The sequence below is a fragment of the Cucurbita maxima genome, unplaced genomic scaffold (genome assembly GCF_002738345.1).
Source record: "Cucurbita maxima cultivar Rimu unplaced genomic scaffold, Cmax_1.0 Cma_Scf00008, whole genome shotgun sequence".
Classification (NCBI taxonomy): Eukaryota; Viridiplantae; Streptophyta; class Magnoliopsida; order Cucurbitales; family Cucurbitaceae; genus Cucurbita; species Cucurbita maxima.
The window spans coordinates 3248467-3261365 of record NW_019272024.1 but is presented as its reverse complement, the minus strand read 5'-3'; the positions used below and the strand labels follow the sequence as shown (position 1 = coordinate 3261365).

Sequence of the window (12899 nt, the reverse complement as noted above, 5' to 3'; positions counted from 1 at the left end):
AATTTTATATTTTATATTTTTATTTCGATAGAATATTCTAAAAATAAAACCACTCCTAAAAAAAAATGTGCCCAAGTTGATTGGATGACGTTTAAACTTATAAATTTTAATATATAATTTAATAGGTAACCATTAATTTAATCTAATAATTTTAAATATTTTATAATATTTATATAAGAATAACTTCGTGACCAAATATATAATATTTTAACTGTAAGATCACTTACTTCAATAAGGGTTTAAATGGCTATAAAAGGACTATTGGAACTTCAGTCGGAATATGCCAAACTCATATCGTGTAGTTCCCCACGGGTTTAGTAGCCATTAGATTTGACTAAAATCGACACCTTTTTTTCTTTTTCAATAATTTGAATATTAATTACCCATTAGGTTGTCAACCGGGTAATTAATATTCACATTTTAATGATTCTAATATCGATATATACTCACATATTGATATTAAAACAAATATTTTAAAAATATATTGTATAAATTTTGAAAAGTTTATGGTTACATTCATTGAATTGTTTCAAAATCATAAGATTTCGTTTGTATTTCTTTTGACTTGGTTGGATACTTGTCTCCCTAACCCATCTCATTCACACATGACAATGGAATAAGAATTTATATGATCATCGAAAAAATTCGACAACTTGAAACTTCAATCGATCAACCAGGTCAACCCGTGTATGATTGGGTTCAAATAAATGAAGATTTTATAGATTGTGCTAGCTCGTGGGTTCTAAAAATAGATTAGATCGAGTTGAACCAACCGAATTTACATGTTTACTACCATATAATTATCTGTACATATATAGACGAACCAAACCCAATGCAAAAAATATATATATGGATTATGATTGAGTTGGGTTATTATTTAATTAGAGGGTTTGGGTAAAAACAAAATTATAATTAGATTGAGCTTAAAAATGTCTAAACCCACGAACACCAGGCCCAATTGAATGAGGAAAACTCATGGGCTGGCCCATGGGCTTATCTATTGGAAGCCCAAAGAGTGTTTTTGATCCAATCTAAGGCTATGCGATGAGTTATCGAGGATCTAACAATTTCCAACGCAAAAATGCAAAACTACATATATTTGAACCCAAAACGAAAGCTTCTTCTCATACATATCACATTCATCACTGGTACAAAAGTAGTTCATACATTTTCTGGATCCATAACTTCTTCATACTTATATTTACAGGTTGAAAAAACGGCCGCAATCGTGTCGATACGCTAAGATTTCTAATCAAAGCTGTCGAAACTACTCTGATGAACTCGTAACATCAGATTCCAACATCCCAAAAAGTATGAGAATCAATCGAATCATGTTACGAAGTGTCTTCGAAAAGAATTATACGTACCTCAAGAATATGCTGCTTCGGGATGGTAATAGAGCATCTCGTTCAACATCATTTCCCTGATTGTGTTCTCCTCAAGTGAATCCTCGATGTCGAGAGTGAGGGGAACATTGGCAGGAGGATTGAATTTTGGGTCGTATAGCCCCAACATGTATGGATGTTGAAGTGCTTCGTCAACTGTAATTCTCTTAGTTGGATCAAACACAAGCATCTTTTGTAATAAGTCTAGAGCTAAAGGTTCGGCGTGTGGATATAGATGTAAAAAGTTTATTCCTCTTGAAAACGGCATCCCCTTGATATACTTTCTGGCTTTTGCATTGTCGATGAACTTGATATCAGCTTCCTTTGGAGAACCGAGAATGTTCATGATTAAGTTGAGTTGGTTGAAGCACTCCGTCCCCGGGAAGATAGGCTGCCGACCCAGAATCTCAGCAAAGATGCAGCCCACAGACCATACATCAATAGAAGTCCCATAGTTGTCACAGCAGAGAAGAAGCTCTGGTGCGCGATACCAGCGAGTGACAACATACTCAGTCATGAACTGGTCATGACCCATGCTAGTTCGTGCCAACCCGAAATCGCATATCTTCAGATCACAGTTAGCATTGACGAGGAGGTTCCCGGGCTTCAAATCCCGGTGAAGAATGTTCGCTGAATGAAGATATTGCAACCCACAAAGCAACTGTAATACATGAGAACAAATGTCATAATCAGACCTTAGAGCTGAGGAAGGCATCAAATTCGACAAGTATACAAGTTTCCATTGCAACTCTCTTAAGAAACCGCTATATCAATCGATATCGACACAGACAAACTGAAATGCAGCTACATCAAGTCATAGAAATCTATATCAAACAAATGATCTACCATCTAGGTTAGATCAAGCAACATCAGCTGATTATCTTTGCCTCTAAAAGTATATAAACACCATATCTTTGAAACACATAGTACAATGAATGATTGAAGATAACCCATATAAATTTTCAAGTGAAACTTCAGAGAGAGAAACAAAAACGAATATCGAAGGAGAATCCATACCTGATAGATAAAATACTTGCAATGATCATTGGAAAGGGGCTGAGAAGACTTGATAATCTGATGAAGATCCGTATCCATGAGCTCATAAACCAAATACACATCCTTAAAGCTTTTTCTATGGATCGGCATCATTACATCCTTCAAAGCAATCACGTTGTCGTGCCTAATGTGCCTCAGAAGCTTAAGCTCCCTCAGCGTTCTCATGGCGTCCGTGCGATTCTCAAACACATTATGAATCTTCTTGATCGCCACTTTTTCATTGGTCTCTCGGTTGATCGAAGAACACACCACACCATAAGCTCCTCGCCCAATCGGCTTGATTGGGACATACTTAATATCAATTTCAAACAGAGTTTGCCACATTGTGTAATAATGCTTCCCCATTGACCTGATTCCGTTCGGTGGCTCCACAAACGTAGCCATGTTCCTTCAAATTCAAATCAATCGCTAATTCAGTACATCAGAAAACACGAATCACTCAAAAACGAAAAGGGGCTTTTCAAAAATCGTCACGAAAAAGAGAAAACCCCAACGATCGTGATTACTCTGAGTAGTCATAAATTGGAGGAACAATTAACAGAAGAACACAAAATTGTAAAAGGGGGTTTTAGAATTGATCCTTACTTGTCGCCGCAACTCTTCGAGATTCAGAAAAGGAAAAGTCTAACAATGATCTGTTCCCGATTTCGTGCAGGTTTTGATGTTCATCCACCGATCATCCAAATGTCGATCGTCGAGTGGGATTTCGTCGGAAAAATTGGTAACGGAAACTTGGGGTTTTGGATCCAACAACGAAGGGGGAAATCGTTCGAACCAGGAGAATGTTTCGCAAACGCACCAGAAGAAAAGGGGAAAGAAAACGAAAGGAAGGTTAAAGTTAGTGGGAGAAGAGAAGGATCGCCATGAAATTATATAAGTTTGAGAAACAGAGGAATGCAATGAACTTGAAGAACACGAGAGAGAGACGGAAAAGGAAAAAAATGGAAGACGAAGATTGAAGGCTTCGTCGCCCACGTGGGCTTTATACACCCAATTCCCGCGCAGCACAGTCCGACTCCTGCAAGTAATTGAAAAAAAAAAAAGGAAAGTTTTGTTTATTTACCTGGTCCCTGAGTTTAAATACATTGACCAATGTGTCAGCCAGAACCCTGACCTTCAAGGGAAGACCTCCCCTAATAAACGAGCCTGACAACTATACGTAACGTGCTAAAGTGGTCAATATCTAATAGTAATGAACTTGAACGTCTTTTAATTAGTGAGCCCTGAATTAAGATTGGTCTTAGCTGTAATATAACTCCAGTTACCGCATGCACTCGTTAACCTCGGTTCAAAAATATGAAGACCCAAGAAGTCGAAATAGAGGGCTACTGATTCCCCGTCTCGAGAACGAACCGACATCTCGACTTTGATGAGGGCGGCTGAAGTTGCCAAAGATTTACTTAAGGTTAGTGATAATTGGGGCGGGAAGGCCGCAAAAGATAGTGATTTTAATTGTACCTTTGGAAGCAACGTTTCATTGATTGATTCAAATAGTAAAAGAAAAACCTTCCGTATCTTCAAAGGAAGCCATTATTGGCCTTTTTGTTCTTTTTCTTATCCACACCCACTTTTCTTTTTTATTTAATTCAAGTTTTTTTTTTCTTCTTCCTTTTCCTTTTGGTACTTAACATGAGTTCATTCGTTTTGTATCGGGATATATTCGAATGAGTGAATTCTAGAATGGTTTCGGTAAACATCCACGTTACTGTTCATCAACAAGTCCAAAACGATTTCCTCTAATGGTTGAGGAAAAGATCAGGAAATCGAAGGAGGACCACAAGGAGAGCACTGAAGGTGATAGGCAACTGATCTCTATTGGCCAACTAGAAAAAATGACCTTTTTTTCCTTTTTTTCCTTTTTTTTTTTATTACCTATGACACGTCTGAGTAATAGTTGTGAAAGTGGATGGTTCCAACGTATTCGTAGGCAAGAGCCATTGACTTGTATTTATTATAACTGATCACGCTTCGAATTAATCTAGCCTTATAATTAAGGGTGTTCAAAAAATTTGATAACTCAGTAAACTAATCAATCTAACCCAACTCAACTAACTGAATCAACCCAATCCAACCTAAAAATTTTGTAGTTGGGTTCGTTATTTAATAAATATTGTTTAGAATAAAAAAAAAAAAACTTATGACTCGAACAATTGAGTGAGTCCCAAAAAATGTTCTGACTCGACTCGACTCGATTCGAGTCAACCCAAGAACATTACTGCTTTTAAAACTAAAATAAAATAAAGTCAACAACTTAATAATGCAACTTTTTTATTTTTTTTATTTTTGGTAAAGAAGAAAGTGGTAAGGAATAATTCAAATATTCCATTCTTGTAAAGGTTGAAAAATGAAAATAAAAATAAAAATAAAAATAAAAATAAAAATAAATAAATAAAGTGTGTTTTTAGGTAACCATTATGCTATAATGCTAGCGTTCATCATATTCCTTTTTGACCACAAAGTTTAAAACCCCACTACCTCACACGTCATCATCAATTTCGGTAAGCAAACAAATATTTCATTCCTGACGTGTCATTGTCTGGTTGGACGTTGCCGCTCCCACTGCATTTTACACGCTTCATATTTGTAAAGTGCATAACTCATTTTTTTCCTCCATGGATTTTAATTTCTCTCTAATTAAAAAAAAAAGCTTACAATTTCCATCATAGTTTTGAATCCAAATTTTTCATAGGGGTAAACCCGACATTTCCTTATATGATCCCACATCGGTTGGAGAAGAGAACAAAACATTTTTTTATAAAAGTGTGAAAATTTACATATTAAAACAATAAGGTTAACGACGATGTATAACGAACCAAACCACACAATATCTACTAGTGGTGGACTTGAGTTGTTACTAATAGTATGAGAGTCAAACACCGTGCCGTGTTCCACCGAGGATGCTGGCTTCTAAGAAGGTAGATTGTGAAATCCCACATGGATTGGAGAGAGTAACAAGAAACCTCTCCCCTAGTAGACGCGTTTTAAAATAGTGAAGTTCACGTAACGGATGAAAGCGAGCAATAGCTACTAACAATGGGCTTATACTAATACATCAACCCCTATAACATGATTACATCACTTATCACTTCTCTAAGAGTGAAGATTATCCCTACAAACTAATATGAGTTGAGGACTGACCCCACAATGCGCCACTAAAAAGGAAGGGTGTACGGTATTGGTATAGGTAACGACTTTCACTTTTCTTCTCAAACATTTCTTAGTCACAAGATTACTGTAATTTAGATATAGTTTTGATTTATTCATATATCTCTGTTTTACTCGAGTGTCGCTACGCATATTATATTCAGATCAATGTTGGACGAGTGTGGAAGTTATGGATCTAGACGTATATAGGCATAGTTGTTGTCCATATTGAAAGGGGAGGGTTGATTATTTGGGTGTGGTTGGGCAGATTGAAAGGAAGGAAAAGGGAAAAAGGAAAGAAAGAGTTGGGAATTAGGCAGAGAGGGGGAGGAATCAGATTCGGCTGCCTTTGCTTACACCGCAAGCGCAATGGCATCAAAATCTTGTGTTTGGCCCTCCCCTCTTGCCTTCTCCACCTCCACCCGCTGCCTGCTCTGCCGCCACCCGCTGCTTTCCAATACCTGCTACCTCCTCATACTAATCCTTCTAAATCGACCTCTCGATGAACTGTTCTTACAAATTATGCACCTCCATCGTGTTGGGATATGTAGTCTGATGCCTAGATCTATTAGATCTAATACACATATATTTGAAAAATATCTGATATAAATATATATGTATATATATGAAAGATATTTGATATAGATATATTTGGAATATATTTCGTAAATGTAACCGCTCAGATTCACCACTAGCAGATATTGTCCTTGGGCTTTCCCTTTCGGGCTTTCCCTCAAGGTCTCCTAGGAAAGATTTCCACAGGTGGTTTATTCTCCTCCCCAACCAATATGGGACATCACAATCCACCCCTCCTTTGGGCCCAGAGTCCTTGTTGCACTCTTTCCTTCCTCTAATCGATGTGGGATGATCTAAGACACCAGTTTTAAGTACAGGTCCGAAAGGGCATGGATTTGAATCCCATTCTTGACATCACTTTTTATTGTGATGTCCCACGTTGGTTGGGGAGGAGAACAAACCACCATTTATAAAGATGTGGAAACCTTCCTCTAACATAAGCATTTTAAAGCCTCGAGTGGAAGCTCAAAAAAGGACAATATCTGCTAGTTGTGAATTTGTGTCGTTATACATTATCAATAATAAAACCTTTAATTAATATTCCTCTTTGTTTTTCTCTCCATGTTCTTTGTGTTCATCTTGATTGAGTATGTGCGTTGTTGAACGATCCTAACAATTGGTATCAGAGCTAACAACAGGTATAGATTCTAACACTAATTACCCGAAACACAAATAAACACAAATTATTTAACTTTATATACTAAATAATTTTCAACTCAATAACTTTCACTTAGCCCCCAAATCCACGCCCACATTAATGTGATATGATGAATAAAGTGACAAGTGATGATTTGATGCAACATGATACAAGAAGAGAAGGTTAAACGAACAAAATAAGGGCAGGCCAAACATGATGATTTGGTGGACTAAACCTGTGGAACACTCTCATATACTAGTATGTATGTCCATATGTCACGTCAATCAATCCCTATTTTAATTAAGCTGTCATAACTACTCTACAGTAAAACGTGCAGAACTACAACTTACGTGACATTCCTTATAAGAGTGTAAATCTCTCATTAGCAGACACATTAAAATCGTGAGACTGACGACGATACGTAACGGAGCAAAACGGTTGTTACAACTATATTAGATGTAACCGAACATACATTTGAATGTGGCCCAGCAACAATTAATCAATTGGTTTGGTTTATGTTTATTCAATTCCTTTGAATTGTCACTTTCGGTCGGCCTAAATTCATGGTGTGTTGGAGGCATCGTCCATTGTATTTGAATTTTCAGCCATCACCTAAACTACTCTTTTTTCTTGTTCGCCAAACTTTCTAATAATGCGATGGTAGGTTCGAGCATAGTTAATTTAATGTCTCATGCTCGAGATTTATATTAGAATATATAATTTGGATTTGGCACCATACCTGACACTCTACTAGTTTTCCTTAATTATTATGTTGTGACGTATACTTAGAGCTCGTATGTAAGACGGTCGTATAGCTAAATACGGGTTGTTTATTAGGCGTTCTTATGAGCCTAATAATTCAAATTATGAACGTTTATATCCCTATTTATTTCATTGTTGGTTTGATTTTTTTTTTACTCGAACATCAATTTAGATAGTTGGACATTTATGATTTTATTTATAAATTGTTCGTTAAAATTTAATTTGTTTGGTTCATGGATTTCTCGAAAATTAGATTCCGTGGCTTACCATACAATTATATATATACATATTTATTTTATTTTTATTTTATTTCATAATATTTTTATTATTTATTCTTCAACCACTCTAAAAAAAATAATTTTTAATTATATGGAAGATAATTTTTCAACTATATATTAAAATATATATTAAAATTGAGTTGCAAATCTTAATTAAATATTTGAAAATAAATAAATAGATATTTTACGAACTACAAAAATTTAAATAAATGATTGGAACTAATCCAACCTAAAATATATTATAATTGAAATTGGATTTATTATTTAATAATGATTATTAGATTGAAAAAATTTAGAATAATTGAAATGGGTCTAAAAAAAAATTAATTAATAAAATATCATAAAATTTAAATATCAAATATTCATAAGTCTGCATCACTAATATCAATTACACACGTTAAATATTTTTTATATTCATAATAATTTAAAAATGAGAGTAGAGTAAGGTTGGATTATAGCCTATTTTTAGGTTGATTGGGTTGACCCGACTAAAAAAAGGTCAAACTCGCAAACGGACTCGAATTTTTTATTTTCTAAAATTTTAACTCAACTCGATCGAAAAAAATCAAACCCGAGCTAACCCTGTGGTTTGGGTTAGGTAATTCAGGTTCATCAGATTCTCGAGCCATTTGAACTTGAACAAATTTGATCTCTAAATAATTTTTTCAAAAAATCAAAACAATATTTTTCATAATATTATTAAATGCGTATAATTACGCAATGCATATCGAGGGGGACAGGGGTGTTGCTTCTCGAAACGGCACCGTATCGATGGTTATCTACTCCACGGTCTTGATTCCATATTTCGAACAAACGAGCTATCAACAACCTCTGTAAGTAACAGTCTCAAATCGCTTCGTCGCTGGAGCTCCGACGATGGAGATTGCGTTACAGGCACCGGCAACTCTTTCCCGGAGTAAAATCTACACTCATAATTTCTTCTACTCCAACACTATCTTCATTTCCCCGCCGGAGAAGCAAACCCCATTGCCTCTACTTTCCCGACAAAACCACTCCCGATTCCAAGTCCGAGCCAGAAATTCAAGCCACCGGACACGGAGGCCTGTGTTGAAGAATCAATCCGTTACCATTAGTGAGAATGGATTCAACGAAGAAGAGGAAACAGACGGCGAAGGGACGAGCTCTTTGTACTCCGACGATGAGTTATCGTTCTTGTCTCTGAATGAGAAGCCGGATCGGAACTTGAATTTGCTTGATGATTACGAGATTGAGGAACTTGGATATGTCAGCGACCCTAACCATAGAAGCGGTTTGTATACTTTCCCTGTTCTTATGGAGAGAAAGAGATATCGAATTGTGAGTGTTTATGGTTGAAATTGCAGGATTCGCGGCTCTGTTAGGGAAGCCGAATGTTGGGAAGAGTACTCTTGTAAACCAATTGATAGGACAGAAGTTATCCATTGTTACGGATAAACCTCAAACGACTAGGCACCGGATTCTGGGTATATGTTCTGGGCCAGAGTATCAGGTTTGATAGTTTTCGTTATGGTTTAGATTTTCATAGTTGATTTTGAAGAACTTCAAGTTAATCCCTTAATGGCAGGTGATACTTTATGATACACCTGGTGTCATTGAGAAGAAAATGCACAAATTGGATTCAATGATGATGAAGAATGTGCGTAGCGCTGCCATTAATGCAGACTGTGTTTTGGTTGTTGTTGATGCATGTAAAGCGCCTCAAAAAGTATGATTCCTGGAGTTCATAATTGCTTTGAACATATTGGCTTCTTTTCATATACTTAGCCCTTTCTATTTGGAGTTTGTAGATTGATGAGGTTTTGGAAGAAGGTATAGGGAACCTTAAAGAAATGCCTCCCACCTTGCTGGTATTAAACAAAAAGGATTTGATCAAACCGGGTGAAATCGCTAAGAAACTCGAGGTCAGAATCAGAACCCATTGCTTGATGTTTTTGTAGGTGTGTTCTAGTAGACTCATGCTGTTCTTTATTCGTTTGAAATTTTGATTTATCTTAAAGGAACCTGTTGTCTTTGTAGTGGTATGAGAAATTTACTAATGTTGATGAGGTTATACCTGTGAGCGCCAAGTATGGCCATGGGATTGAAGACGTGAAGGAATGGATACTATCCAAACTTCCTGTTGGGCCAGCTTATTATCCAAAGGTAGGTAAATAGTGAAGGAAGCCATAGCTATGCTTAACTTTTCATATTTATTTTCATTCATTTATTTTGATGCGAGGTTGTGCATTCAGCTCTTTAGTTGTTGTGTTCATAGTGATGATAGAATTCATTAATCGGGCCGATATCTTCATTTAAAAGTTCTACCTCGAGAGATGATATTAGTGTCTTACCTACTAAGCTATGCGCACGTTTGTCATATTTTGACTAAATTGCAGTCAGAAGAATTTGAAGGAAGCTTTGAAACTAGTGTACCATCATCATATCAAAAAGAATTTAAGTTTGTTTAAAGAACTTGATACAACCTTGTTAAAAAGTTAGTATAAGTCTCTTAGCAGTTAGTCAAGTTGATTCTGGAACATGGTTGTTACGTTCATCTCATTCGATCAAGAGAGATTTGGCAATTCCGGAGGTTTCACTTTCACGGGGGAATCATGTGTCAGGTGAGCATGAGCCGCTTCGTCACAGTACAAACTTATAGGCTAACGGTGTTGAGGATTGTTGGTGGGGAGTCCTTTGTCAGCTAATTAAGGGGATGATCATGGGTTTATAAGTAAGGAATACATCTCCATTGGTATGAGGTCTTTTGGGGAAACCAAAAGCAAACTCATGAGAGCTTATACTCAAAGTGGACAATATCATACAATTGTGGAGGTTTGTAGTTCCTAACAAACGGGTCACTGCTTTTCACCGCAGCTCATTCCAACACCTCCGGATATCTGGTGAAAGATTCTAGACTTGTTTGCAATTGTCTGATAGCTAATCGAGCTTATTAATTAAATGGTATTGAGCAGATAAGCTTGAAACTTAGTCTGTCTCAGATGTCTTAGTTCGAAAGTAAAAATTAGAAATAATTATGGTTCTAAACTTCTTCGTCATCCTCTTTGAGACCTATAACCTTAACCTTTTTCCTCATGAATTTTCAGGACATCGTAAGTGAGCATCCAGAAAGATTTTTTGTTTCTGAAATTGTCAGAGAAAAGATATTCATGCAATATCGCAATGAAGTTCCTTATGCATGTCAGGTGCATAACTCTTTGTTTTTCCCTCTCTTTCATATCAGTTCATCAAGAGTCTAGAAAGTATTTCTAAACGCTAGAATCTTGTTCTTTCCAGGTGAATGTAGTGAGCTACAAGAGTAGACCTGGTGCTAAAGATTTTATTCAAGCAGAAATTGTTGTTGAGAAAAATTCTCAGAAAGTCATTCTCATCGGGAAGGTAAGTAGATAACAATTTTATCAGTCATTTAGTGTATATAACTTAGCCATTCTTAGCACTACTCTTGAAAGTCATATCTGATTATATTGGCCGTGTATATAACTATTTCCTCACCGTTGAGAGTACGACGCGTCGTACTCTAATCTACTTAATGGCAGAATATCAGAGGGCTGTCATGTAGTTAAATCTTGTAGTATTAGCATGGGATTATATGTTTCCAGTTTTTGAATCCCATGTTCTTCTTGTTTCAATAATGTTCGTGCGACCTGGTTGAAGGGGACAAAATTATCAATGGTTTCTGGTTCTAAAGCATTCAAGGCTTTGGTTAACTAAGGCCAGTTCGATAACGTTTTTAGTTTTTGAGATTTATGCTTGTTTCCTCCCAATTTGCTCTGTTTGATGATGTTTTTAGTTTCTGAAATTTATGTTTGTTTCCTCTGAATTTGTTTACCATGATTTTCTTTCTTCAAGAAATGTTTGAATTCCTGGTTTGTTTTTTACAAACTATATATTTTTTTATTTTCAAAACTTGGCTTGGCTGGTTTTTGAAATCAATAGTAGAAAGTGGATATCAAATAAACTTATATTGTAACAGCTCAAGCCTACCGCTAGCAAATATTGTTCTCTTTAGACTTTGAGTTTCAGGCTTAAACGTGCCTACTAGGGAGAGGTTTATACACCCTTATAAGGAATATTTCGTTCCCCTCTCCAACTGATGTGGGATCTCACATATATGGTGCAAGTAATGTTTATAAGCTTAATTTTCAAAAACCAAATAGTTATCAAACAAGTCTAAATTATCCAGATATCTGAAAGACCTCAAAAAATCTTAGAAGATCAAAGGGTATGTTTAATAACGAGCAGCGCTCGATGCCTAACACTGCAATCTGATTGTTCACAGGAAGGAAAGGCTCTGAAACTTCTTGCAACAGCTGCTCGTCTCGATATAGAAGATTTCTTGCAAAAGAAGGTCTATATTGAGGTATTGATTCTTTTTATGAGCTGCGTGTTTATGCAATAGCTTTGTCTACCATTGTGAGCTAGTGTACTTGAATGCATTGAGTGTTGTTTATACTGTCGCTGAAGGAATGTATGTGTTAACAAAATCATGATTGAACAGATTGAGGTTAAAGTGAAAGAAAATTGGCGGCAAGATGAAGGGCTGTTGAAGAACTATGGCTATGAAGGACGAATTCAAGCATTGTAATGTTAGATGCATTTATTTGTTTGGTGATATCAATTGGGTAACTATGTAGTTTGTAGATTTTCTTCTCATCCCATCAATTGAATGTCATTTGCAAAACTCGTCTAGTGGTTCGATTAGCATTTCGGTCCGTGAAGATCAGTGTGAGATGGTAGAATGTGAGAAATTTGTTTATTGTATGGACAGTATGCAATATATTATTACTTGTTAGTCTAGTCAATATGATTAGAGATGTCTACCGGTGGGTATAGGGAAGCCCCAACCCTGCCCCAACTTTGCCTCCTTTTTCATTTCTTATTTTTGTAACATTTCTCATTTATTTTTCAAGGAATTTAAGTGGAGAATCTTCGTGGAGAATGTGCAGGGATCGAGTTCTCTATGGATTATTTTTCTCTGTGATTTTTTTTTTTTTTTTTTTTTTTTTTTTTTTTTTTTTTTTTTTTTTTTTTTTTTTTTTTTTTTTTTTTTTTTTTTTTTTTTTT

General features: G+C 35.9%; 2 protein-coding genes across 2 annotated transcripts; one reads left to right on the top strand and one right to left on the bottom strand.

Moving 5' to 3' along the window:
• Positions 1 to 1067: 1067 nt before the first annotated feature.
• Positions 1068 to 3417, bottom strand: LOC111483384 (mitogen-activated protein kinase 7-like). Its single transcript, XM_023129579.1, has 3 exons — positions 3027 to 3417; positions 2403 to 2829; positions 1068 to 2046 (listed from the first exon to the last, which is right to left on the bottom strand). The coding sequence occupies exons 2-3, from the start codon at positions 2823 to 2825 to the stop codon at positions 1369 to 1371; spliced, it is 1101 nt and encodes a 366-aa protein (XP_022985347.1). The 5' UTR covers positions 2826 to 2829; positions 3027 to 3417; the 3' UTR covers positions 1068 to 1368.
• A 5205-nt stretch (positions 3418 to 8622) lies between these two features.
• On the top strand, positions 8623 to 12653 carry LOC111482728 (GTPase ERA-like, chloroplastic). Its single transcript, XM_023128658.1, has 9 exons — positions 8623 to 9108; positions 9182 to 9327; positions 9403 to 9543; positions 9626 to 9739; positions 9855 to 9980; positions 10922 to 11020; positions 11112 to 11213; positions 12115 to 12195; positions 12334 to 12653. The coding sequence occupies exons 1-9, from the start codon at positions 8715 to 8717 to the stop codon at positions 12418 to 12420; spliced, it is 1290 nt and encodes a 429-aa protein (XP_022984426.1). The 5' UTR covers positions 8623 to 8714; the 3' UTR covers positions 12421 to 12653.
• Positions 12654 to 12899: the final 246 nt, after the last annotated feature.

Coding starts and splice junctions, on each gene's coding strand:
- LOC111483384 (XM_023129579.1), bottom strand. CDS start 2,825: ATGGCTACGTTTGTGGAGCCACCGAACGGAATCAGGTCAATGGGGAAG. Junction 2,047..2,402: donor GCAAGTATTTTATCTATCAG/GTATGGATTCTC, acceptor CATGTATTACAG/TTGCTTTGTGGGTTGCAATA.
- LOC111482728 (XM_023128658.1), top strand. CDS start 8,715: ATGGAGATTGCGTTACAGGCACCGGCAACTCTTTCCCGGAGTAAAATC. Junction 9,109..9,181: donor CGACCCTAACCATAGAAGCG/GTTTGTATACTT, acceptor TTGAAATTGCAG/GATTCGCGGCTCTGTTAGGG. Junction 9,740..9,854: donor AAATCGCTAAGAAACTCGAG/GTCAGAATCAGA, acceptor TTGTCTTTGTAG/TGGTATGAGAAATTTACTAA.